This window comes from Sporothrix schenckii (assembly GCF_000961545.1).
Source record: "Sporothrix schenckii 1099-18 chromosome Unknown Cont44, whole genome shotgun sequence".
Lineage (NCBI taxonomy): Eukaryota > Fungi > Ascomycota > Sordariomycetes > Ophiostomatales > Ophiostomataceae > Sporothrix > Sporothrix schenckii.
The window spans coordinates 5,971,387-5,998,236 of NW_015971145.1; the positions used below are offsets into that span (position 1 = coordinate 5,971,387).

At 53.6% G+C, this 26,850-nt stretch overlaps 7 protein-coding genes across 7 annotated transcripts; 4 read left to right on the forward strand and 3 right to left on the reverse strand.

Moving 5' to 3' along the window:
* Nucleotides 1-1,080: 1,080 nt before the first annotated feature.
* On the forward strand, nt 1,081-1,365 carry SPSK_10134 (uncharacterized protein; the record flags this gene model as incomplete). Its single annotated transcript, XM_016736688.1, has 1 exon — nt 1,081-1,365. One exon carries the CDS (start codon nt 1,081-1,083, stop codon nt 1,363-1,365), a length of 285 nt encoding a protein of 94 aa, XP_016588602.1.
* A 2,359-nt stretch (nt 1,366-3,724) lies between these two features.
* SPSK_10028 (uncharacterized protein) lies at nt 3,725-4,117 on the reverse strand (the record flags this gene model as incomplete). The annotated part of the gene is made up of 1 exon (XM_016736590.1): nt 3,725-4,117. One exon carries the CDS (start codon nt 4,115-4,117, stop codon nt 3,725-3,727), a length of 393 nt encoding a protein of 130 aa, XP_016588603.1.
* Nucleotides 4,118-5,505: 1,388 nt separating this feature from the next.
* Nucleotides 5,506-6,128, reverse strand: SPSK_09851 (uncharacterized protein; the record flags this gene model as incomplete). Its single annotated transcript, XM_016736419.1, has 2 exons — nt 5,506-5,835; nt 5,931-6,128. 2 exons carry the CDS (start codon nt 6,126-6,128, stop codon nt 5,506-5,508), a joined length of 528 nt encoding a protein of 175 aa, XP_016588604.1.
* A 17-nt stretch (nt 6,129-6,145) lies between these two features.
* Nucleotides 6,146-8,790, forward strand: SPSK_08550 (uncharacterized protein; the record flags this gene model as incomplete). The annotated part of the gene is made up of 7 exons (XM_016735143.1): nt 6,146-6,264; nt 6,360-6,561; nt 6,632-6,733; nt 6,792-6,881; nt 6,953-7,100; nt 7,176-7,581; nt 7,662-8,790. 7 exons carry the CDS (start codon nt 6,146-6,148, stop codon nt 8,788-8,790), a joined length of 2,196 nt encoding a protein of 731 aa, XP_016588605.1.
* A 2,018-nt stretch (nt 8,791-10,808) lies between these two features.
* On the reverse strand, nt 10,809-12,536 carry SPSK_08975 (protein phosphatase; the record flags this gene model as incomplete). The annotated part of the gene is made up of 2 exons (XM_016735557.1): nt 10,809-10,838; nt 10,908-12,536. 2 exons carry the CDS (start codon nt 12,534-12,536, stop codon nt 10,809-10,811), a joined length of 1,659 nt encoding a protein of 552 aa, XP_016588606.1.
* A 7,084-nt stretch (nt 12,537-19,620) lies between these two features.
* Nucleotides 19,621-21,672, forward strand: SPSK_08770 (uncharacterized protein; the record flags this gene model as incomplete). Its single annotated transcript, XM_016735358.1, has 1 exon — nt 19,621-21,672. The coding sequence occupies one exon, from the start codon at nt 19,621-19,623 to the stop codon at nt 21,670-21,672; it is 2,052 nt and encodes a 683-aa protein (XP_016588607.1).
* Nucleotides 21,673-22,632: 960 nt separating this feature from the next.
* Nucleotides 22,633-26,766, forward strand: SPSK_08327 (uncharacterized protein; the record flags this gene model as incomplete). The annotated part of the gene is made up of 1 exon (XM_016734928.1): nt 22,633-26,766. The coding sequence occupies one exon, from the start codon at nt 22,633-22,635 to the stop codon at nt 26,764-26,766; it is 4,134 nt and encodes a 1,377-aa protein (XP_016588608.1).
* Nucleotides 26,767-26,850: the final 84 nt, after the last annotated feature.

Sequence of the window (26,850 nt, forward strand, 5' to 3'; positions counted from 1 at the left end):
CCCGCACATCCAGTATCAGCTGTATCAGCTGTACCGGCTCATGTTTGAAAATATGGAGACCGCGTCTAGTCCAGAAAAGCTCGCATTTTCCAAGAAAACTTGGTTGTCTTGGACAAAGAGCGTTGTAACTTGACTTGCTTCGTACGAGTGGGGTGGAAAGCCTGACCAGATTGTGATTTCAACACCTTGTGCCGCCCCCATGTTGTCTTTCTACATCGTAATTCGAATCACTCTTTGGAGACAGGGGGGAGAGACGAGGGGGGAGTCTAGAAACGGAATACGGACAAGACACCGGCTAGCATCGTAGCTCAATATGGATGGATGTCTGTTGGGTGGGTCAAGCTCCGTCGTGCCGGGCGCGTAACCAGCGACCAGGGGTGGTCAGTTTTTGGGGGCACATTGGAGGTAAAGAGGGGGGGGGAGATGGGGAGCGGGTTTTTGTGTCTTGGGTTGGGCCGAGATTTGATTTTACCTTTTATTTTGTTCCGGGAGTCTTTGTTTTTTTTTCTTGTTTTTTTCTTGTGTTTCTATTCCATAAACGTCCTATTTATCTGCTCTTCATACATTCTACTACCCTTGCCAGGATGCTCTGCCCGGTTATCATCCGCCTTTTTGGTCGTATCACAGCCCCAGGTCGAATGCGGCTAAGATCCCACGACTTACATATTGGGAAGCACATTCATGTACGGCCAAAAGAAATACAAATACAGGAAAGCAATGAACAAAAGCGTTGAGCGTATCCTTCGAATTCGAGCAAAGGAACAAGACCAGATATCCGAGACCCACTTACCCGCATCTGCTATGCGTGTCGCATGCGTCTCTTGCACACCTCGTGCCTCTTTGTGCGTCTGGCTCTGTCTGGTTCTGATCAAGGCCCTTCCTTGCCCAACCGTCGGTGCCTCTGCAACAACAGGAAACGGCCAGATCCAACCGGCCAACGGGCCAGCTGGCCTGGCCAACAGGCCATCCAAGAGAAATTACAGGAGGTTCCAGCCAACCACAAAATGATGAGCAGGCCGCGCGACGTCGCTTATTTTGTCCGATTAATCGCGGAACGCAGGACCAAAGCGCGGCTCCAGAATGTCGATACAGATTGAGATGTACGCAGTATTATTACGACGTTCAACGTACACCGCCACTTTTGTCTGGGACCGGCCTTGTTCTGTACCTATCGAAGAGAAATATGTGTATTTCCTGCATCGTAACCGCAGACAAGTGGACGTCCAGACCGACATTTCCAATAAATGGCCTGATCGTGGCCTCGGCCATGCGCAAGAAGCGCACGCGGCAGACGAACAAGGTAGTACAGGCGGCTCGCGAGATGAACGGACGAGAGAAAAGGACGAGAAGTCAGAGAAAACATGACACACCGCGCTTTTTGTTTACCATATTTCATTTGTTCTTCTCTTGTTCTCCTCTCTCCGCCTCGCCCTCTTCCAACAACTTGTTTTCCACTTTGCTGTGCTGTCATGACCTTATTCGCTGGCAAAGGAAGCTGCATGAGGTAAAGGGTGTCCGACCTCGAGAGCTACGAGGTGCACAACCACAGGTTCCATTGTCGTTTCTGTAGACGCCAGCCGCGAGAGGTCTATTGGACGGTGCCAGTCAAAACTGCACTTCTCCCTTCTTCCTGCACCTCCTGCATCTTGCATCATGAGCCATCCTCTCACACCACATTTTGTCAAGTTCGTCGTCGACGTTTTCCGCCTTTCCCGATCCACAAACGCGTCCGCTGTTTACTCTCTTCTCTTGTTTTGTGTCACCGTCGGCGCTTCTATCCATAAAGTCCCGCACTCTTCATCGCAGCCCATCTCCTGCCGCCCCAAGGTCCTGCAGTTACTTTGTACTGTTGGAAGTCGAGGCGATGCAAGGTGTGCATTTCTTGCAATAGTACAGCCGCGATAGATAATTTTCAGTGCAACCTATGTCGTGATCTCCGTTGCAACGCCATTTAAGTAGGATACGACAACGGTGGTCTTGTCCGGGTGAGAAGTTTCGTGGTGACTGTTTGCATCGTGTCTCTGGTTGTGATGCCGTTCCGTCACCGAAACACTACTCGGGGCAAATGCGGCTCTGCAGCTGTGCAATTGCCAGGGAGAACAACGGATTCGTCCTCTGCATAATTAGTCGTTGAATTGATTTCTTCGCCACGCATATTTCCTACGCCAAAGGAAAGAAAAGGTCACAACTGTCGGTGACGGCCATTTGATGCCCTTCTGCATCTGAGGCGGCGCTAGTGTGTAGCTCCTCTCACTTACACCACACGAGTGGACGCCCAGACCGTCGGAAAGAAGGATAGAAGTGTAAAAAAAGGGGATCACCAAGTGCACATCCTGCCGACACAACGTGGTAGCTCCACTGGAGCAAGAATTACAAATGGTGGACTCACAGGGACTTATGCAAAAGTGCTTGGAGAGAGCTTAACCTGCTGAAGGGAAATAGGTGGGAGGTACAAGCCCGACCACGCATTCCCTCAGAGAGGTTGCCGACCGTGCCCTGTTCAGTCTTGCGTCGCGCGTCTTGCGTCGAACTCGTGAGCAACTCGAAACCAAGAATCCTCTGGGATAAAGAATGTGGCTGCATGGCGAGGGACCTTTTCGTGCCGTTGCCCGTTTCAGTCGTCGCCCCTCTGCGTCTATTTGTTAGTCGGTCGGCGCATCGTTATCCATTGTTGTGCTCCGCTGCGGTTGCGAGGCGCGCCAAACGCGTTGCAATGGCCCCGAGAATGACTCCATGACATGGTATATTTGCTGTTTGCATTATAAAGAGGCACCGTTCAAGAGAGTGCAGGACGTCGGTAAGTTGTCCCTTGTCCCAATGTGGTATGCTTCGTGCCCTTTATGCACGATGGTTCTTTCCTAATTCACTGTTGATACGACACCCTCCAGGTAGGGGCGAGGGGCGAGATGGAGGGACGCGGAAAGAACGACTGAGCGGCTCAACCCGCTGCAATTTCAGAGAAAAGATGTTGTTCACACCTGCAACATTGCACCTTCCTTGTAGGGTGGCAGACAACATCTTCCAAATCAAGCTGCAGCAGCCTCTATCGCACCTCCCTAATATCGAGAGTGACGAAAGGGGTAGAGTGCTTTGTCATAATCGACACTGTTGATGTCCAATCCTCTACCATTCTCATTGTCTTCTGCTTCCACCCGTTTTGCCAATTCCACTATGAAAATCTCGGTATCTCAGTCTTCATAGCGTATGCAGGCTCTGCCCGCATGGCCCGTTCACATCTTAATTCTTGCCCTCTTTCTTTTCGTTCCTTCTTTTTCGTTTTATGTTCGCTACGTTACAACCGAGTCTCGAACGCTCCTTTGACTTTCAACTTACTCCTCCAAGATGTGCCTAACCCGTTTTGTGCCCGCCAGTTGCCGCACTTTGTGCAGACCCGAACGACGTGTTCTTCGTCGAAATGAGCGGAGAGGCGACACAATCTGGTACTGGACAAGGGCAATGGGACACAACGGACAGAAGAATAGGGGTGGGCGACAGTGCTCTTTTGGTAAGTGACGGCAACGAAAGGAAGCACCAACAAACAAGCAAGGACAAAAAGTGAAAAGGAAGAATGGCTAACGAGGCTGGGAACATCAAAACCGAGGTGCGAGGACCCAATTTACTCGAGTGTGGCTCCTCTTGCCCATTCCCCCCTCCTCTACCTGACTTAAGCGCCGACCCCTGTCACACTTCATGCGGCTTCTCCAGTAGCTTGCATACCCATCCATCAGCCAGACTGCACCTTGTCTGTGCTCTGACTGGCTGGACGTCCCAGCTTGCTCTCTCTCCACAGACCCTCCCTTGGCTCTTGCAGCCCCCCTCGCACTTCGTCGCCATCAACCTCTGATCCTTCAGTGGAGGAAATAGGGAATATGCCTCTCTTCCGACCACCAAAAAAACAAGCAACGGAGGGAATGAATGAGAAATTGGATGAAAGAGATGGAAACAGAGAACAAAAGAAGACGGCAAGGTGGACAGAAAATGAGCCATGTACGAAATCGGGGGGATGATGAGTGTCGACAGCCGCTGTCCACCATGCGTCCACCACACCCACGGCAGGCTCATTCAATGCACCCTTGCTCTCCTGGCTCGCCTCGTGAGCGGCGCTCATATGCCTCATTGTTTCGAGTTACAGTTTTCACTTGTACTCCTTGGGGTTAACAAAATCCGTCTCCGACGAAACATCTTCTTTATGCTTTTCCTACCTTTTTTCTGGAGCAAGAAGCATGTTTACTCAAAAACTCCGCCATGTATCGGCGAGGATTTATCGGCGAGGCTACAGACCCATTGGCGCTGGTATTCGTGATCCCGTTTGTATCCCCGCCGCATCTTATGTCTCGATCTCTGCTTTCCGTCATTTAAGCTCAGCCCTTCTCGAAGCGATATCCACTTTTGCGCGAAGAGGCAAGAAACTCCGCTCGTTGAAGCAATAATCCAGCGGAAAGGCAAGACACAGGGCGCGAATGGGCACGACATACGACGAAAGTGGTCTTTCTGCTTTGCTTGTCATTCTCACATCCCCACACAAATCACTTTCGGGGGTTCTTCGTCGTGTTTTGTTTTCTCGTTCTTGCTCACACCCCCCCTGTATTCGTGTTTTGCGTGTCTGCTGGTTTACACCCGCACCTCCCTTTCCCCTCCTTCAACTTGCGCCTTCTTCCGTCCTGGTTTTATGTTCTTTCTTATTCACCCAAACCGGACAGGACAGGCCAGACCACGAAGGAATCAATCACAAGCTAGGCACCTTTTGACTTTGCCTTCCACTCTCTGTGCCCCTCGTCGTTGTGCTGCATATGTACATCGCTGCCGCTTATTTCTTGTCAGGCTCCTTACAACCAGCCAGCCAAACAGGCAGCCAATCCCACTTCTCATATCGTCTCGCACCGATTCTGCAGCTCGTCAGAAGTCGCCGCCGGCACTCACATCAATCTCACCAGCAGCTTTCTGGCCATGAAATAGCAAACCAGCTCGCTGCGAACAAAACTGCCACAAAAGGAAACTGTACAGCTCTGTGGTGCTACTTGAACCGATACGGACCAAAGTAAAAAGGGGAAAAGGAAAACCGCCAGCGAAGTGGCTTTGCCAGGCAGTTGCACCAGCCGATCGGGCAAAACAACCGCTTCCTACATCCCGCTTCCTTTGATGCTGCTGCTCCTATCTCACTTATTCACGACCAAAACTTTATTTTCTTTCTCGGTTTCTCGGTTTCTGCACTTTGTACCGACTTCGTCCTTCCTTCTCTCCTCCTTACCCTTGTTCATTTTCTCCTCGTTTCCTTTCCATCTGTTGAGAAGCCCAACACCAACGTCGCAATCGGCCTCTCTTTACTCCCTTGGTATTTCCCTCTCTCTCTCTTGTTCGTTGCGCGCCTCTCTACCCTGTCACTTGCGCCATTGGTTCTCTGTGCCATTCCCCACCTGCTTTCCGTCTTGTTGGAGCGCACTCATCTGAGCGACCACACTCCCATCTCTCACTTGTTTCTCCTTTCTCTTTTCCCGGTCTCTAGGGTCACTCCCACATACCTTTTCCATCCTTCGCATGGCCTGACCCACCGTGCAACCTGCTTGTCGAGACCGCCTGCGCCTTAAGAAGCTCTCTGCGACCGCCTTCGTCGACCCAACCATATTTGCTGTCTTCCTCTCTCGACCTATCCTTCCCATCGGTCCTGAATGTCCATCTTCCCTTCCCCAGGCCGGCGTTACGCAAAAAGACCTGCAAGGCAGACGTTGGTCCTCTTGCGCGCTTCTGGCACGAACTGTCATCTTCTTGCATGATTTCGTCCTCTTTACTCTGCTTCTCAACTTGCGCTCGACGATCATTAACGCCCACTTGTCGTCGCTAGCCAACGCTTTTTTTTTCTTGTTGCGCCCAGAGGGCAGCTTCTCCGTCTTCCTGTACTGCACTGCCCAGGTGCCTTCATACTACAAAAACACCTTCACTTGCCCCGATACGCCTGGCTGGCCAAGAGATCGGGCCCCGACATCAAGCGCAAGGCAGAGTGGCTTGAAGCTTGCGGCAACTGTACGACGTGGCGGCAAAGCTTTATGCTGATCCTTCGATACCGGACGCACCACGTCGCCCTGCACGTCTTTGTCTTGCACATCACCAGATACTCCGCTCTCGGAAATCATATATATAATCTGTGACCATGGCTCTCGAAGCTCCCGTGAGAACGTCGACAGGAAGCTTGTCTTCCATCGCCGGACAGTCAGACATAGCCGCGACGTCTCCTGAATCTACAAATTCGAGCTCAAAATTCATGCCAGTGTACGTCGCATGATGGGCCAGTCCCAACCAATTGTTTTGCTTTTGGCGCTTGCCCGCCCAATGTTATATGACGTTGAACTAACAAAAAACAACAGAACCACTTCATCGATGACGAGCTCCGAATCCGTCCCCACGCGCCCCAACTCTGTGCTTCGCGCTTTCCAGTCCCAGGTTATGAGTCCGACGAGCGACATCGTCGGACCTTCTCCCGTCACGTCAAACGGCACCGAAACAACAGAGATCGAAGACGACGAGCCTGCAGAGCCCGCGGATGAGCCGGCTCGTTTCCAAACACAGGTCAGAGAATACTCTCCCACCAGCTGAGGGGCCAGTTTTCAGGCACAGTTGTAACTAACTTTCCTAATAGCAATTGAAGATGTTGAAAACGAATCTACCCAGTCACGCACGACACGCCTCTAGCGAAGAAGCAGTCTCTGTTATTCATGCCCCCGAAAGTTTCCACTCATGGGTATGCTAGCGTTCCTCGGTACAAACTCGGTTTCGTACTGTAGCTGACATAAAATTAGGTTGGAAACTCCACGCCTGAGCCGCAGTCACTGAACGACGTGAGAGCTCTTGGAATAATGAGTTCTGCGCCCAATGGCAGCAACGGTCAAGTATGTCATTTCCTTTCCCAGGTGCCTCGCAATTCTTGCCAGAATACTTATCAAGTTGCCTTTTAAAATAGCCCTACCACGGTGGTCCTCCGCCAATTTCGACAGACGTCAAGCCGGTCCGGTATAGCATTGAAACGGCCACACCACAGGCCCAAAACTTGGACGATGTCCTCAGCGATGTTGCGAGGATGCGTGCCTCGAGTGTTGGCGGCCTTGAGGGTAAGAAGTCACTCGTTGTGCCAACGTTTTGATATAGAAACCACCTGTTCGCTAATATTCGCTCCCTTGTCTCAGACATTCCAGAGCATCGTGAGACTGAAAATCAAGATGAACGACGATACGATGACTACGTGACCAGCCCGCACCTCGACGTTGAAGGAGAAGGCGAAATTGGCGCTCTCCGAGCGGCCCTTGAAGAGTGCTGGACGCTGTGCAACACACTCGCCAACCTCAGCTCTATCCATCGTGAACGGGTATTCAACAGCTCCGGAACCCCCGACGCACACGAAATGGCATGGAAATGCTGCTGGAAATTGTGTCAGCGGCTCTACCAGAGCCGCGACGAGGCCTCGGATGGCTTCAGTGTCCGTATAAATCTGGACCTGTGTCGGGATTTCTGCCAGGCTTTGTTCGATGTACGGCAAAGGCAGGACGAGATCGGTGACTCGATCTTGCGAGTTAGTTTTGAACTGAACAACCAGTAAGTAGATACATGAGCTCATTACCGTTCTATATATGTACCTTTTTTGTTTCTTTTTTTAACTAATTCTCCCTCTGCAGTCTTTACAGTGCTCAGGACTCTCGGAGCCTGCCCGAACCGTTCAAGGAACGTACCCTGGATTTCTACATCACGCTCTGCCACCGCCTCATGAAGCAGCGCAGCGAGCTTGCCGAAGAGACCGACTCTCTTCTCCGTGCATGCTGGTCTTTGGCTGAAATGCTATTCAGCTTACGGCAAAACTCCCGCGATGGGAAAGCACCAGACGAAGAGCTGCTCGGCTCAGCCGTTCAGGCCTGCTGGGAGCTCTGCGACATCTTCCGTGAAGGATGGACCCAAATTCGCCCAGACCGTGGAACACCACGCCCCAGCCAGATTACGTTCCAACAGTCATATGCCTCGGATACTGGCAGTGTGCACTCGGGAACAACCCGCGTCTCGTCGCTCTCGAAGCGTGACAGCTACCCAGGCCTTCAAGACCGGCCCAACTCTGTTGCTTCCATGACCTCGACTCGGAAATCGCGACAGAGCCATCCACCACCGGTGCCGGAGACACCAGTGACTGAGTTTGAAGACACGCCCATCTCTCCGCAGAGTTCTAGCCCAGTCATGCCTAACATCATGGTTCTTGGAACGAACGGTGACAGCGGATCCGTGGGTGGTACCAGCGGGCGCGGGCACGGTTCAACCAACGGCAACGGACCCCGGTGGCCCAGCAGCGCGTCGAACCTGTCCGGCTACTCGCAGGGCAGTAACAAGACCAGCAGCACAGCGACGACGGCCACGTCGGCGGAGGACATCAACATCGTACGCATCAAGATGCTGATTCTGAAAGCCGCAATGAACATCGGCTTTAACCGCGACTCCGCCCTTTCCGACGGTGCGGGCGGCACGAAGTCGCTCCAGTCCTTTGTCAAGAACCTGCCCACCGGCTCCTTTGGCAGTCTTCCTGCACATGCGACGCTCCTACAGAGCTACAAGAGTCTTGTGCTTGCCGACAACTCGTTCCGGACAACAAACAGCCTACCGGCGCGGGGCCGTCGCGTTACTGCCTCGGACGCGGCCAAGAGCGTCGGTTGGATGACCCTGCGCTCCAACCAGTACGGCTTTTTACGAGACCTCTTCCGGTTGGTGTTCAGCTTCCCGCTTGAGGAAGCCGACAGTCGCAAGAACTCGAGCATCTCTGTCTAGTGGCAACACTGGGGCAGCCCCAAAATCAATAATACAACTGCACATCACTGCGGGTATTACTTTCTCCTCAAGCTTACCTATCTCCTTTTTTTATCCCCGTTCCTTACAAATCCAGTCTATTATACACACCTTCCAGCAATGCGAGATATCCCCTTCCTCCTCCCATTTCATCAATTTCGTTTTTCCTAGGCGGATTTCTATTGTGTCATTTTATAAGCTCGCCGGTGGACCTCTTTTCTTTTATCGGATTTGTAACTTTGGCAAAGGATGAGAGAGAAAATGACGCCACGATGGAGATACGGTCATTTCTGCCTCTCGGCCATTCCTTTCCTGTGTTTTGTAAAGCGTTGGCAGTTCTATGCTGTTGAATTTTCCCACGTCGTCAGTTGCCAGCCTCTAAGCTCTCTTTCTTCGCAGCGTATTTTCTTCACTTCGTTATTTTATATTTCAAGACCACCCTTATATATACCTTTATATACTCCATATGAATCTATCATGCTATTCAAATGCCGTTGGAAGAAGGACAACCTAGTGGGGTTGCTATGTAAAATTGTCGCCGATAACCTTATTCGAAATATAAATCTAGCATGCTCACCACGTATTAATTATCGTCATTAATCGCATATTTTGGAAATAAATAATACGCGTATGTATATAGGTACACAAATTATAGTATGTTATAATAAAATAAAACTGAATCAACATTGATATGACTTTAAAATAAGTTTACAGCTCATTACATAGTGTACGTTAATTTCCTTGAATAGTTATATTTTCCATTACACAGCTAAAAACAAGACAAGGGACCGAAATCAAGTAATCTAAGAAAGCCAGTCGCTTGCGGCCAGCCTAGCAGCTAAAAAGCGTGAGTTTTTATAGTGAATTTTACCTGAAAGATAGGATATTTTAGGTCACATGGTTCGGTGTCCTTCTAGACCATTGTCAACGGCAGAATTATGGAAATCAGTAACTAAACGATTGGCAATTATAAAGAACGCAAGGAACACATGAACGAAAACGAGAAAATGAACAGTGTAAAAAATCTAGTTTGACCGGGACGTCTGAACGTGCACCCTCTTGTTCCCAAGCTGCCTAAAGGTTTCAAGAACAACTAGACAAACAAACATCGTACACCAGTCCTATAAGTAAACGAAAAGCATGAAAGCCGAGAAAAGACAAAGAGACAAAAAGCATTGAGCGACAATGTAATAACAGTCACAACACAACGACAACGCCCGAACATTACCCATGCATGAGAAAAAGAGCACAAAATCCCGAAACACGAAAGCAGAGAAAGTACACAATTCGTCGTGGTCGTGAAAGACCCCATCATGAGAACAGAGACGCCAGTGGTGGAAACATGTCAAGGGAGAGAGCGCATAAAGAGAAAGCGAATGAGGGGGTGCAAGGACTCAAAGCCATACAACACTCCTACACAATGCCCAATGCCAAAAAGAGCCGCTCCATCTCCATTCGATCCGGAGAGAATATGACAGCAGCACCGTAGTAGGTGGTTTGGTTAGAATCGAGAGAGAGACTGCAGAAGAACAGCCGCTGACGTTTTATAACGACTCTGTTCTGCAATTGCTCTCTGGGTTTGCCATTTCGTCGGCCTTGTCAAGTCTAGAAACCGTGCATCTCGGCACGGTTTACATGTCTAGTCACTTGTTGATAAAGACAAGGCTAGATGCTGCAGATGTAGTCCATTTTACAGAGACCACATTTTTGTTTCATCCACCCTTTGTCTGCTGGTGGTCATGTAGTCGCCACCCCGTGTGAGAGTAGCCCGTGGGTAGAATAACACATATGTTGCTGCGTATTTGAATCGATCACGTTGTATGATGTTGCGTAGTAGCGAGAAAAGATGCAACGTTGTGCAGTCACGTCGCCAACGTGTCGATTTGTTGTGTTCAGTGGAACCACGGGCCGTTTCAGGCGCATGGCCATGAGCTCCTTGTGTGCGTTTGGGCGCATATCGTGTAACTTTGGTCTTGTCGTGTACCAATTGTTTACAGGGATTATACGCTTTGCGGGTTAAAGTTGGCAGGCTATTGAGTATCACAAATTAGTAAACTGCACACTGAATTCCAAAGGGCCAGGGTAGGTGTTAGTCTTACCGGAGAGTTGATAAAGTTCTTGCGACTGTTGCGTTGCTTTTTGATGTGGTTCTTCAGCCCGTTGGAATCGAGAGGTTTGAGTAGTTCAAAACTGCACAGCAGCTCTGATGAGACGGACATGACAGCACCCCAGTTGTCAAACTCGCCGCAGTAGTTGGGCGCGCTGAACACGGTCACCAAAACACGGTCACTGAAAAACTCGTAACCATCTTCTACCACCATGTGTGCCCGGCAAACCAGGTCGAAATCGTGCTTCACTAAGAAGTCCATGATGACCTTCTTGTTGAAGCAGTAGCTAACGCCTCGCTCGTTGGAGTCCCACTCTTGTTCCATATCCGCAGGATCGGACCACAAGAGGTCGTTCAAGAGGCCATAGTCAGGCACATCGGTGGGGCGGGCAATGTTGCGAATGTCGTCCATATGGTCCAGAGCCGGTGACAGGCCTCCGTGGACACAGAAGATCTTGCCGGCAACAATGGCGGCCACTGGCAGGGTGTTGAAGGTGTCGACAAACGTCTTCCAAATCTTGACGTTGCACCTCCGCTTGCACTCGTCGTAGAAACCGTACACACGGGTGACGTTGGCGCATTCGTGGTTGCCGCGCAAAAGGAAGAAGTTCTCGGGGAACTTGAGCTTGTAGCACATGAGAAGCAAAATGGTCTCGAGAGACTGCTTTCCGCGGTCGACATAGTCGCCCAAGAAAAGGAAGTTGGACGACGGGGGGAAGCCGCACATCTCGAACATTCGGATAAGGTCGGTGTACTGACCGTGCACGTCACCAACAATCTTGACAGGCGCATCCAGCTCGAGCAGTGTGGGCTGAGACAAGAACGTCTCGCGAGCGCGATGGCAAATGGCCACAATCTCGGCATTCTTGAGGCACACGCTCTTCGTGACCTTTCCAGCATAGGCAGCATCGAGCAGGCGTTTGATGTAGTCGTCCAGGTCCATATCCTTGATCTCGCTCATGGCGACGCCCGCTTCCTCGGTGCCTGGGCTGCCCGTAGCTCCCGTGAGCGTGGGTATGACGACAGAGCTGGTGCTGCTGTCACGTCGGACCAGAATGGACTGGCCCGGTTGCGCAGCTTGGGTGCTCGGATCCGGCGCAGCGTCGGCGGGCGGCGACTCGGAAACATGGCCGACTTCGCCGTTGGCCTGGGCGGCGCTCACATTGTGCTTTCCGGCCTTCATGGATGCAGATTGGATGGGAGACGGCGGTGGTTGGAGCTCGTTAAACGACGAGGAGGGTTTGACGTGCGCAGAGTCCATGGACGGCGAGGAGGGTTTGACATGCGCTGAGTCGATGGACGACGAGACAGATGTCGGAGACGAAGCTGAGTCACTGCGATTCAGCCGTGCGAGTGGTGGTAGGGATGACCGGTGGGCTCGGTTGGATTTGATGGAGCTTGCATCAGATCTCTCGACGGACGCATCGGTGTTACTGAGGATGGTGGAGGACCGTGGGCTGTCGTTTTTGCCGCCCCCGGGAATCTTAGATCGAAGCGACTTGAACGACCGGGTGGAGTCTTTCGTATCGGATCGGCTGAACGAAGGGTACGACTGCAGGCCATCGGGCCCGGACGACTTGGAGGACGCCCCGCCGCTTTCTTTCGAACCCTGGTTTCCCATGTTGCCGGAGGAGGAGGGGAAGAAACAGGCGAGATGGAAAGATGGAGGGAGAACGGCCTGTCGTTGAACACCTGCTCTGGTCTGGTATAGGAGGCTGTCCTAGATAGGAGGGCCAGCAGTAACCCTCAAAAACGATCGAGAAAGGGCGAGAGAGAGCAAACGGGACGCAAAGCCACCTAATCAGCTTTGCGGACTTTGTTGCCCTCTTTCCGGCGTAAGAGTCGGTCGTAATACTATGGGGGATGCAACAGGAGAGAAAAGAGTACCAGCGCTATGAGGCGGGTTGCGACAGAAGGACGGGGTGGCGATAAGGATGCCGTGGTGGACGACTGCGGAAAGGGTCGGCTAAGACGGCGGCTGAAAAAAATATGCGTATTCGCTCGAAGCAGCGAACCGGCGAAGACGAGAAAGTCGAGAAATACGAATAAAACGACAAACAACAGCGGTGACGAGGTTAAAGAGCGCGACTTAGAAAAACGAGCGACGGGCGTTGTGGGTGGAGGATGAAAGAAACTGGCAGGGTAGGTTTCTGGCTGGTGACTACGTTCAGCAGGTGACTCGTCGACGCTGAGGAGGATGTCGCATGTGGGATCCGTGTCTGCGCAGAAGATCTGGATGCGCTGTGGAAATGTACGAGCGATAGGTCGTGATGTATCGTCGGGGATAGAGAGAGCGATGCAATTGGATAAGCAAGCTCGAAAAAATGAGGATGCGAGGGGTGAAAGGGTCAAAGCAGCTGAGATGCAAAAGAAGAGTGGTCGAGATTCTTCTAAGTCAGCAAAAGTTCCAGATTTTGCCACCGAGTCGGATTTAGAGGGGAGCGGCGCCGAGAGCGTGGGGCGTTAACGGAGGGAGAGAGGGGAATGGGGCAAAAGGCTCGAATTGGATCTGAGACTGAGCCCGCGATGGAGTTTCCAGTTCCAGAAACGAGTCAAATACACAGGATTCAATAAGGTGAAAAGGGTGATGCAAAGGGCCTGTTTCGCTGGGTTGTGCGATGGGAGGATGTGAGGTAGTATGTGACGGAGTTTTTCTTTCTCTTTTGTGATGTATTTTTTTCTCGCTCTGACGCAGGACTTTGGGCACATGCACTGGCAGGGAATCCGGGACAGGCGCAACGAAGACGCGCGCTGGGTAATCCTAGTAGCGCAGTGTGAAAAGCGGGCCTTGCGACTCTTAAGCTACATCGGTCGTCGGTGTCGGAGGTTTCGGTCTGAGCAATGGCCGGCCGATACGGGTCCGAAGGAATGATGTTAAGAGTGCATTGCCGTCGTGCAGCAGGCAGAGGCTTTACGTTATGTGCAGGATGTCTGACGGTAAGCCCACAAATGGAAGGCGAAAAGTAAGACGACTGAGGGTGGTGCAGATTGATAGTCGCGCGAAGATAGTGAAGACGGCGAAGATTGGAGAAAATCGAGGATGTCGAGCAACGGGGAGGAATAAAGAGGAGAAGAGAGGAGTAGAAAAGCGCAAAAACAGAAGAAGGCAGAAGAACGCACGAGAAAGATACAAGATTAAAGACAGTCGCACTTGGTCAAAAGGTGCGGCGAGTAAGGGGTGGATGGGGAGCGTTACCGACCTGAGAGATGACGCCCTTCAAGGCGGGTAGCCACGCCGTCGGAAGAGGAGGAGGTCTGGGCACGGCTTGGCGTAGGAGTACGGCGTATCTTTAGTTTCGTCGCTATCTTAGGTCAGATTGTATCGGCGCCTTGTGTCGTTTTCTTTCTTCGCTTCCTATTTGGCCACGTTTGTTGTCCGAGACGACCACGGCCAACCTGTACGGAGCAAGACGTATCTATTTCCTGCAACACCGTGGCTTGGCGCTGCGGAGGTGTTTTCGCGTGCACTTGGTGATGTCGATCCGGGATTACTTGCGTGGACCGCGGACCCCGGCCGAGTGTACTTCGTACTGACTTGATCAAGGGCAACTCGACAGTAATATAGGATGAATGCAGGCTCGAGGATCCGATTCCGAAAAAAAAAAGAAAGAAAATCTAGGACGAACTAAACTGACAAAGGCAGCGTTGACAAGCGTGCTGGCCGGCACACAAGTCTCATGAGATGCAGCGCCACGGGCAGGAGGATGATAACCCAAGAAAAGAGGCTCCTTGGCGACGCAAGTAGGTAGGGAGCAAATGTTGGGTGTGCGGTCCTTGGCTGGAAAACGGCGTGTGAGTGGACAGGCTGGAGATAGGCTGGCTGGGGGTCAAGCTGGAGCTCAAATGGTCTGGCCGTGGCCATCAAAGACTGGTCGAGAACAAACACGGCACGGTCGCTGAAGGAGCAGGGGTGTCTTTGGCTTTGCAAGGTGGTGGCAGGTGTATCAAGCTAAAGGCGAACGCCGCGGAGCGACCAAGCTGTACTGGGCGAGATATCGATTCTGGGCAGTGAGGACGGCGGACGTTTAAGACGAGCTGGAAACAAGGTTTTGAGCTTGAAAAGGCTTGCGTGAGCTTGAATTCGAGGCTGGAAATAGCCTGACAAGCCGCCAATGTTTCTCGGCGTTCCAGAGTCTTCCGTGCTGTCTCCCGATTTGACAAAGAGTGAAGGAAGATAAGGGGATTTGGATTAATGAATGGAGCTTGAGACGACGGTAGGTCGAAACTACGAAGCTTGCCGAAAACGACGTTGAAGAAGGGAGAACAACGAAATTCGAGAAACGAAAAGGGTCCGAGACAAGAAGACGTCAAAACAATGCGAGAAGGGACCGAACTGCGGAGAAAAGCGACCGCTGCGACCCCCGCAAATCGCTGCCGTTGGGGGTGCAAGGCTGTAGGTGGTGAGACTCCAACGTACGTGGGAGACGCAGTACGTGGGATGCAGCAATTGGGGCTGCATTAAGGGGGGGGTCGATGAGCAGAGAAAAGCAAGGGGAAGCAGAGAAGATGCAGGACTTGGATGCAGAAGACAGAAAAGGGGGGGGAAACCCACCACAGACAACGACAAAAAGCTGGTCCCGTGAGAGGCAGAGTTTGTCACCGACCGGGGCAGGGACGATGGGGGATGCAGGCTGCAGGTGTCTTACTCTTGCCCATTGGGCATCATGCCACACGTGCTCTGTTGTCCCTTCACCGACATAAGGACGAGACTGTGCTTGCCTCTTTGGGCGCTTCTTTTACCTGCTTCCTATTTTCTTGCGCCTTTTCTCTCCCGCTTTCGTCACTGCAGGAAGGCGCGTTGCGATAGTCCAAGGAAGGGCCGTTGGCTGGATCTTGCCTGGCCTGTGTGGGAGACCACGATTCGCAGAAGCGCGCCGGACGCCAGCCTGGCCCCGTGCCTGCCCGGGTCCCTGTCCTGGCGCCCAAGTGGAGTGCGCATCAACTCGCCGACGGACGAATTGCCAAACAAAGGGTTGCGAGTGGGTAAGTAGCTGGACGCCGTGCTGGCACCTGCGATGTTACAAATCGGGGCTCTGTGCCAAGCTCCGCGGACCGCGGCCTGATCCTGTACGCTCTTGTCCGGAACAGAGCGTCACCCAACCACAGATGACACTCTGGCCACACGTCAACAAAACAGAAGAAGCCGTTTGTGGCGCTCAAACACGACGCCAAGAGTGCACAACCATATTGAAGCGTTCCGGTGCCTCTGCACTCTCAGAGTCAGTTTGTTCGAGACCGTCTACATTCCCGGAAGCCTCACAAACCTCTGACCGCAGGCCATGGACGCTGGCTGCCTATTGAAAGGTCGTCCGGAAGTTCATAAAGGGCGACAGTGTACTTGTAGAGGCGCTGCTAGCGATGGTGTTATTCCAAACGATGGGGAAACCATTTCGTTCACTCATGACTGGCACATGCCGAAATCCATGGCAACACTAGCACGAGAAGCAGACAAGCATTTCCTGTCGCCGCAACACCACAGGCCAAGCTTCACTGTGTGTTTTCGCATCACCACACCTTTTTCGCGGCTAGAGCTTGGCAGTGCATGCTGCCGAGACGAGAAGACCCAGAGACAGGAAACAGGAGGGCCAGGGCCAAGCCTACAGCACGATAATGCACGTCAAGGTACAACGGAACACAATTACTCTCAAGATATGAACAATAAGCGGAGTACGTCGTAACGATGCGGCGAGGGATGGACCGTGAATTTGCAATATGTGGGATATACATGCACACGGCGAGGGAGAGGGGAGGCCTGGCCCGTAATTCCTGCCATGGCTGCTGTGCAACGAGAAGAGGCATCGGCAACGGCTTGTGAGTGTGACGAGTATGCAGCTGCTGCCGCCGTACGTCGGATGTCTTGAAGAGTAAGCAACGTCCCTAAGAGTCAGATGCCGGACGAATATGAATATGCACTTGGACGGGTGAACGTTATGCCCCAGACCTACAAAGCCTTTTATCGCATCATCACGCACGAGGTGCTACGTCATGTTGTTCTTAAATGATATGGACTTGTCCAAGGTTATGCCTCGTTGCCGGTGCGGAACATGACCAAGCCGTGACAACGTTAACCCGGAGCGAGCGTCCCAAACAGGCCAGGTCAGACCAGGCCACATACGAGTGTTGCACTGCCTGTATGTTGTACTACGAGGCGACTTCACGACGTAACTAAGAGGGGCGAGGCTCGACTGCTTTTTAAACTTTTGCTTCCACTTCCGCTGGCAGACTCTCCGCAGTGCTTCTATTCTTGTCGCCGACGATCAACCTGTGACTGTTCTCAAAGAAGCAAAGTCTCAATCCGCCTTGCCGGGACAACACCATTCATAGTGGCATCGTCCAGACTGCATAATACGAATCGTTGCCCGGGGTTAGTGCGAGACGTTGTGCGCCGCATTGATTGGTTTGGTCGTCTGGACCGAGGACTGTCTCGCGCGGGGCAAGCCTGAACGACAATGGCTCCCACGATCGAATGGGCAGTTGTTGGCAAAACGACGTATTTGATGAAGCGCAAGAAAAGAGAGTAGAGAAAGCTTTGCACTTCGACTGCTCAGCAAAAAAGTGGAGAAGAGCGAAGGAGGGACTACCAGACTACTTCGCTGACATAATGGCATCCTTCCCCCTTCCATCCCACTGTATTCGCTGTGGCTTCGCCTGTTTCTAAAATTAGGAGCGGCGAGCAGCCCCGCTAAAACAGGTGCAGTCCGACGAAAACGCGAAGCTGTTTGGCAGGAGAGCGAAGAGGAAAAGTAGGAAACCCCCCAGCCACGCCGAATAAGGCTCGCATGGGTGGGTGCTGCGCGCGCCACGTTTCTATTTTTTGTTTCTGTTTTGCCAGTCGCTTGGAGCAGACGAGTCCTGCAGCGGTTTGTTTCACCACTGACATGGTTTCCAACTTTTCTGTGGCTCACCAAACGGCTGCCCCACAGCACTTTGTCCATGCAAAAGAAACGACGCAATATGCTGAGCCTCTTTTCTGACGCCCTATTACAACGTTCCCATTGTGACTTTGTCTGCCTCTTTTGCGACTGTCAAGAGCATTGAAGACACGACCGGCGACGACGCTCATGGACCCTTGACCAGACCGCATTTCGTTTTTGTCGTTTGTTTCTTTATCGCGCAACCTCCACCGCCGACAACAGGGAAGTACAAGAGGCAGATCTTACGTATCGATTCTCGGCAGACGAGCAGGTTCCTCTTTTCTTTTTCCTCTTCTTTTTGTGCTGCACCTTTAAACTTGGCAAAAGATACGTACATGCACTCTGCAAGACCAGCCGTCCACGCGTCAAGTCGTGTCTTTCCCTGGAGGCGCTGCTTGCAAGCTGCCTCCGATTTTCCCGTGTTCTGGTGGCAACAGCCTATTTGTTTGTCGTCAGGGGTGACGCAATACGTCTTGAAACTGGGCAGGCTGGGAGGTGCTTGTGTTGATACTCAATATTGATGCTGAGTGAACCAACTGAAGTCTTTGTTTAAGCTGGATGGTACTGCTGGTTGCTTTCTGCTGCAATCCAGCGGAAACGAGGACACCAACTAGCGACAACGGGGAAAGGAAGAAGGAAGAAGGAAGGAGGAAGAAGGAAGGAAATCCAAATGACACGGTGCCGGGATCCTGGCCTGGTCCCAACGCCTGTCGACGGAGATTGGCTGCGTTCCCTGTCAGCACTTTTTTTTTCTTGAGGGAAGCTGATGATCGATCTCCTCCTTTTTTCCCTCTTCTGACTGCCATCCTGGACGTGCAAGTCGTACCCGCCGTATATTTTCTTCGACAGCTATTTCCCTTCCTTGAACCTGTAATTACCCAATTGAGGGCAGCGCGAACGCGAGATACGGAGGATTATGGTTGTGCGGAGTACTTTCAGCCCTCGTGCGGAATGCACATATTTAGCTCTCGCAATGCACACCTCACAACTTTCTTGACACACTAACCCACCGTTGGCAGAGCTAACAACCAGGCCAGGCCTGGCCTGGCCGGGGCCATGTTAAATACAGGTTGGTAGACTTGTATTTGGTATATGCACATGTAGAGCTTCAACGAATTAAAGTACCCCCTGTGCCTGGCCTGGGCTGATTTGTTGGATCTAGTGTCCATGACATGATGACGGGTCCACGAACCGTCAGCTTCGAACCCGCGCAATTACACTGCATGATGCTCCAAATTCGCCCAGCAGCGGCATCCGTCAAGATGCCCTGGCGACGCCCGGCTGCTGCACCAACGCTGTATATTCGCTGTATAATCGTCTACTTTGTCGACCTTTGCGGACCGTTGCCAGTATCAACAACTTCATCGACAGCTTCGTTTTGTTTGTTTGTTTCTCCAAACTCGCTACTCCCAATGAAGTACAAAAACACACTGTTCTGTCTGCTTGTAGAGACAGTCTGCCATGAGAGCCATCGTCCGTAAGATACGACGAATGCGACCTGCTCCTTCAAGCCCCTTGGATACTTTCGCACCAAAAATGCGCCTCGCGACCACCCGCGCTGCCAAATTGAAATTACAATACCCTGCAGGAACGCGCTGTGCACGACGAAGCCAAAGCACCCCAAAGTCAAAACCAACCCGCACACAATCCATTTTGCACGCAAGACCCCTGAAGCACCCCTAGTCCTTCGTTCCTTCACTGGTCTGCTGTATTGCTGTTTCCTGTCCCGCACGCAGCTGCTCCTTCCTCCTCCAGAGCCAAGCAGGGGCTGAGCAAAACATACGCTAGGCCATGTTGGGCGATCGCTCCTGTGCAGATCCACCAACTGGCGGCCACGCCCTGCGCCACGCCACTGGTCTTCAGAGCCTGCCCAGCCAGCTAAACGGGCAGGAACAGCACTCGAATCACCGCCACCACCACCGCGACCACCATCAACACCAACCCAGGTCCGCTTTCCTCGACAAGGCCGATTCCCTGCTCCTCGCGCGGTCTCAGGCTCCCACATTTTCCACGCCGCGCACAGCAGGTGCGACTCAGGCGAACCAGGCTCGCCAGGCCGCGCCCCCTGCCACTTCCTTTGGTCTCACCTCCCCTTCTTCCCGTATTTATGAGCAGCCCCCTCCCCGACGCTCTCGCCCATCGCCTGCTTTTGCTCCTCGTCATCTTCCCGCCGTTTCTTCTTCGCCCACTTTCGTTTCTGTGAGTCCCGTCATTCGCCAGGTGTCCAGCCAGTCCGAGTCATCTGTCTCCTCCGAGTCTTCTCACGACTCATCGCCGCCCTCGCACTCGCGCACCCAACACGCCGCCGCCTCACCACCCTTACCCTTTCTTCCTCCGCGATCTCGACTTCGACCTCAGTCTGCAGTCAACAGCAGCGCCGATCCACTCGCTTCGTTTCCACCGCCGGCTCCTCCCAAACCCGCCCACTACAGCGTCCACAACCACCGGCGACCGCCATTTTCACCACTTCCGCCTCCACAGGATAAGGATAAGGATATCACCAGCCGCTCCACATCGCCACCGTCCTATACCTCGAGGCTCGCTTCTTTCGCGCGCACCTTTAGCCCGCCTCTTCCGCCGCGCCCGCTGAAAAAAGCCGTGGGCTCGTCCTCCTCCTTGTCGTCTCATCGCCAACACAACCAACATCCCCGAACCGCCAAAATGGTGTCTTGTGGACGTGTCGTCTGCGTGGCCCTGCCTTTTGTGCTGGCTGTCATCAGCATCGCGGCCCTGCTTGTGGCCGCTCTTGCCGGTGTCGCCGACAAGAACCTGTACATGTTCGAGGTGAACACCACTGCGCTGTCTGTCAGCCCCGCCGATGCGGTAAACATTCTGAGTAGCCGTGCGGTGTCGAACGGCGCTGCTCTGGACACCCGTGCTGCTGCCGTCCCCATTGTTGCCGCCCCCCTTGCTCGTGCTGCCGCGCCCGCGCCAGTCGGCTTCCATGACTCCTCCGTCGCCCGTGCTTCGGTTGGCTTCCACGACCCCAGCCTGCTGACCGACAGCGGCAAGTCCGATGCCAACTCCGCCACCTCGGGCACGACGGATGGTGCCAGTGAGAAGGCCACGACCGGCGGCGTGCCGTCAGGCAACATCACCGCTGCCGACCTGGCCCTCGGCAACCTGTACGACATTGGCCTGTGGAACTACTGTGTCAAGGAGCAGAACGGCACGCGCACCTGCTCCAAGCCCGAGTTCAACTGGGCCGAGAAGACGCTCAACAACTCGGAGAACTCCGTCACCACCCTGATCAGCTCCACGGGCACCGATCTGAAGATCCCCAAGGACATCACCAACGCCATCAAGGTGTTTGGCACCCTCGCGAAATGGACCCAGGTCGTCTTTATCATCGCCTTTGGCGCTCTGGCACTGGAGATTATCTTTGGTCTCTTCACGGCCTGCAGCCGCGGTGTTGCCTGCGTGACCTTCCTCATCGCCAGCATCACGGTCATCGCCGTCGTCGGTGCTGCCGGCCTGGCGACCGCCATGTCCATTGTTGTTGTCGCCGCGATCAAGGCCGAGGCCAACAAGTACGGCGTCGATGCCTCGGCCAACTATCGTTTCCTGATTGCCGTCTGGATCTCGGCCGCCGCCGCCATCGCGGCCTCCTTCTTCTGGATGTTCACGGTCTGCTGCTGCAGCCCCGAGAGCCGTCGTGACCGCTACCCGCGCCACCTGGACGACAAGTCCATCCCGCCGAGCTCGGCGTACCAGCCGCTCAACGACCCCAGCAACGGTGGCATGTACAACAATGCCAACGCCTACGCTCCGCAGTACGGCGCCCCGCGTGCGGGCAATCGTTCGGATCTGGCCTACGAGCCGTACTCGCACTCGCGCGTGTAAACAAACGCCCGCCGGCCTGTTTGCCTTTCGGCTTTTGTCTCACATGAAAAGCTCCCCAGGGGAGACCGGCGTCTGCCGGCGTCTCTTCGCACTCCCTCGCACTCTTCCCGCCTACACCCACCTATTTTGCTTATTTTTGCGTCCTTCAGCTTATTTGATGTCTGCATCAACGGCGTTTCATCTGGAAAGATTCGATTTTCGATTTTTTGCTACTTTCGATTTATGTTGTTTTTATCTGTTACCTCATGAGGGGCTGGATGTGGAACTTTTTCTTTTTTATATTTGCTCGTCCATGACTGGGTAACGACGATAGAAACTATTTTTATATATGTTCTTTGTATATCCTGCTTCTTCCGAAGACGGCAAGTTGCCATGAGCCGTAGAAGTGGAAAAATGAAAAACACCGACATTTGTTACTTTTGATACCATAATGACTCTACTTCGTGCATACGCCGTTAGTAAATGATTGCGAAGTAGCAAGTCAAGTTTTCCTCGTGAGAGCTGCACGTGACCACCAAAGCACATTTCCAATCGCAAATTCGTCAACAATGGTTGTTCAGGGACGAGTTGTGATTCTACGATGGTAACTCAAAATGTAAAACACCAGACGACGACAGGATTTGAGAATTGTGATTTCTCTTCCGCACGAACTTGAGGTGGTGCTGGGATTGTGTGTAGTGTCGTAGTGGACACCTGTAGCTACAGAACCACAGTGCCCAAGTTAGTGTCGTGAGAAAAAAAATCAACGACACGCCAAAAAAAGGCACACAATACAGGAAGGAGCCCAAAGTCGCTCTTTCATATTTGGGTTAGCTCTTATGCCACCATCGCACCTTCCACTCATCAATATGGGCGTATAAAGTCTCCAAACACCAATTTTAACTCAAAAGGCAACAGCGGGCAGGATCTCTCTTTCCCTGAGATCACAAACCCCAATTTGGCGGGGTGGTACCTGCTGCCATGGCTGCCGCCACGTTGACCCCTGGGGCCCAGCAGCAATCAACACACAACCAGATGCCTGCTGCTCCCCGCCGGCTTCAACGCGACGAAGCATCCGTCTTGTGTCCTGTCACCGCTCTCGCATTCTACCGCTTTCGACAGAACGCCAGTTCAAAAGAGAGCCCCTCGCTGTTTGTGCTTGCGGGGGAAGATGGCTGGCTCGCCGTCTACGGTGCCTTGGAAGGTGATACTCGACTTGCACCAGGATCTGACTCCCTGTCCGGCCGTCGCTGTTATGGCCGGCTCCGCGTCTTTTCCGAGCAGCCTATCCAAGGATGCCGGGTGGGACGTCGAGACGGTGAGGATGGGGTCGATGAAGACGATGCTGTTCTCGTCTGGGGCGGCCGGTCTGTGGCGATTGTCGGCCGGGAGCACATTGCCCAAATCTTGGCAGCCACGGCTGGGAGCAAAGCAGCAGGCGAAGCAGGACCGTTGCATCCCGTGGTGAACGAGGTTCTGGCACCAGACTGGATCTACGACGGTCTTTTGCCGCGCTGCCGTGCCTCAAAGGGGCTTGATGGAAGGCATGCAGGTGCGCTGGTCACGGCGCACAATGAGATACTGCCATTGTGGGTGGAACAAAGTGGCTTGATCCGCTTCGGCGCGCCCATCTCACCGTCTCGACCGGTGCTATACTCTGCCCAGCTGGCCTGGGCGGGCAGCAACAAGAGCACGGTCAGCAGTGGAGGAGACGAACGCTTGCTCGTTGTGGCAGGCACCGTGTTTGGCGAGATCGTGGTCTGGACGTGTCAGCTCCCTACAACTGACAATGTCCGCCAAACAGACCTTGGGATTGACGTCCTCGACGTGTTTACGGGCCACGAGGGCTCCATTTTTGATGTCGTCGTGTCGCCGGAGCTACGCATGAGCGATTTGGTGGGCCGCGAGGCAGAACCCGCGCTGCAAAGACGGGTCCGGTTGCTGGCAAGCTGCAGCGACGACCGCACAATATGTATATGGCCGTTGTACCTAGACAGCGGCCGCGACGAGGCGGACGGCGGTGCAAAGGTGGTCGGTGCGCCCGCGAAGAACATGGCCCGTGAGACTGGTTTCCAGAATACTTTCGAAGGGCTGGCCCGGCGGACCGATGAGCCGCCCAACGGTGCAAAACCACAACCTCGGACGGCCGTCGAGAAGCAGTATCTCCAAAGCGCCGACCTTCCGGTACCATCGACACCGTCTTCGTCGTCCGCGCTGGCATCCGTCATGGCACACGCTTCGCGCATCTGGCATGTGCGATTTGGCGAATTTTCGGCAGCGGCCGCTCAGGACGGCAACTTGCTTCTCTATTCATTTGGTGAAGACGCCACGGCTCAAGAATGGCGGCTTGACTTGGGTCTCAACCCGCGCACACAAGACAAGCACAGCTTCAGCGGGAAGTTGGTGCATCTACGCACCTTATCATCACATGTTGGAAAGAACATTTGGTCGGCGGCTGTCTTTCCCAAGGCATATCATGGTGTGCGATTGCCGCGAGGCCCTCTTATTGCAACTGGCGGTTGCGATGGAAAGATATGTCTCTTCGAAGGTCGCCATAGCGAACCACAACCTGTCGCATCCCAAGGCACCCAACTCGCCACACTTCTGTCGGGCACCATTGCTTCTTCAAAGATTCCTTCACGGATTGGCAGCGTAGACACAGAAGTGCACCCTCAACCATCACCGCCACCCCCTCCTCCTGCCACACAAGAAGAGGAAGGAGAATCCGTGCCGAAAAAGAAGTCGAAAGCGAAGACGATGAAGATCCGCGAAGAGTTGTTTAATAGCTATGCTTTTTTGTCGGATGACCAGCTGCTAGCTGCCACGACTCAGGGAAGGCTTCTGCGCGGCGACCTCCGCTACACAAGCAGCGAAGCAGCAAGGCTCGAGTGGATCGAGCTGCCCGGCGTTTCGGATGACACTACACTGTCATTGAAAGACTACAACGTTGTTCGCAGTCCGCTAGGTGACGGTGGCAGCGGTGTAGCAACAAACCCGAGTGCTGATGGGCTCGCCATTATTGGAAACGCAACCGGCCATCTGTTTCTGTACTCGAGACGCGGTGGGCTGCAGAGACTTACTGCTACCATCCCTGGAAAGGTGGACGAGATCCTTTTCCTTCCGCATACGGTGGACGATATATCCGCCGTCAAGGCCGCGGGGGGATCCTTATTTTATCTTGGTGTCATTGCGACAACTCTGTTCCGAGATGGGGCTACCCTTCTGGTTTTGACGATTGACGTGTCCAGCGGCGCACTGGTGTCCGAGAGCACGAGATCGATGAAGCTGCCCACTAAAGTTCCGGCTTCACCTGCGGCTATGGTCATCACAACTGCAAGCCGGTGCTTGGAGTACATTGTGCTGGGTTCCCGAAATGGACAACTGTGCTTGTACAAGCCAGTAGAGAGCGACGGCGGTAATGCGGCTGCGACATTTGTGTTGGCGACGCAGTTCCAGACACGGACCCGAGACGCGATCCTCTCGATTGTCCCACTCCCTCCACGACCTGGCCAGCCTCCTCTATCGTCTGCCTCCTTTGTCGTGACAGCCCGTGATGGCATGTACCGCATCTGCACCATCGTCGAAAGCAGCACCGGTAATCCCTCCATATGCCTGCAGCACGAGACCGCCACGCCATTTGGCCCCATTGTCCGGGACGCTTGGTTCATCCAAAGCGAAACGCCAGACGAGCCTCCCGAGCTTGTCGTGTGTGGCTTTCGAAGCACACATTTCGTCGTCTGGAACGAAACGCGCCAGCAAGAGCTTGCAGCGGTCGACTGCGGGGGCACCCACCGCACCCATACATACCTCTATGGGAGGGCCAACGGAACCAAGTCGACGATGAGCGCGGGCAGAATACGTTTCGCATTTACGCGTCAGTCCGAGCTGCACGTGTTTGCGCAGGATGTATGCGTCACCGTGCCGCTCAAGACTGGTGGCCACGGTCGAGAGATTCGTTCTGTTTGTGCCAGCGCCAGCGGCAAGTATATCGCGACCGGCGGCGAGGACACGGTTGTTCGCATATGGAACAACCCACAGACGGGCGGTAACAGTATAGCAACCTCATCATCGGCGATGGAGAGACGTTGCCTTTCCGTGCTGAAACTCCACAACACTGGCCTCCACAGCCTGGCCTGGCTCGGCGATGACTGCCTGATCAGCGCTGCCGGCTCCGAAGAACTCTTTATCTGGCGGGTATCGACAATGGCCGACTCATCATACGACGGCTTGGCCGTACTTTGCGAATCATCGTATCCCGACAGCAAGGACGACAAGATCCTGCGCATCATTGGCCTCGATGCGAGTCTCGACCCAAGCGACAACGATGGCAGCGCCATGTTCATCTCGGTCGCACTGTCCAACTCGGTCCTCAAGACGTACCGTTATGCCGCCGCCAGCGGCTGGCAGCTGCTGTCCCAGGGCCACTACACAGGGGCCTGTTCGACACAGCTGCGCCATCTGTCGTTGCGGCGTGGAGGCGATCTCGTGGTGCTGGCGGCGTTTGCCGATGGACATTTGACCGTGTGGAGAGCGGCTCCAGAGGCGCAGGAGGCGGCCGGAGGACACGAGTCTATTCTGTACGGCGACTACTTGCTCTTGTGTTTGACTAGGACGCATCAAAGTGCAGTCAAGTCTCTTGACCTTGTCTCGACCGGTCAAGATGATACCGGATCTCGGACGGCCATTTTGACCGGCGGCGACGACAACGCTATAGCGGTCACGATCCTTGGCGCAACCGTCCATGGCGACAACAGCGTCACCTACGCGTTTGACAAGACATTCCGCGTGCCCAGTGCTCATGCCGCCGCCGTGACCGGAGCCAAAATTCTGATCAACAAGGCGTGGGGGGAGACGGGCAATTCCAGCTTCACAGCGGTCACCTGCAGCAACGACCAGAGGCTCAAAGCATGGAGAGTTATCATGTCGAATCCGGGGAGCGCGAGTGCGGCGAGCACGGCGAGCACGGCCCGCATACAGCTTCTGGACGACCGTTACAGCGCCATCGCTGATCCTGGTGACGTGGAAAGCATTGGAGGTGATGGAAGCGCATCTGGCAGCATTTCTGCTCTTGTCGTCGGCATGGGCATGGAGACATGGAGATTGGAGTATTTATGACTAAGATACCATTAAAAAAATACAAAATTGGCTATATTAGACTCAAAGTCCTTTAACTGCAGGTGCAAAAGGAATAAAAAATAC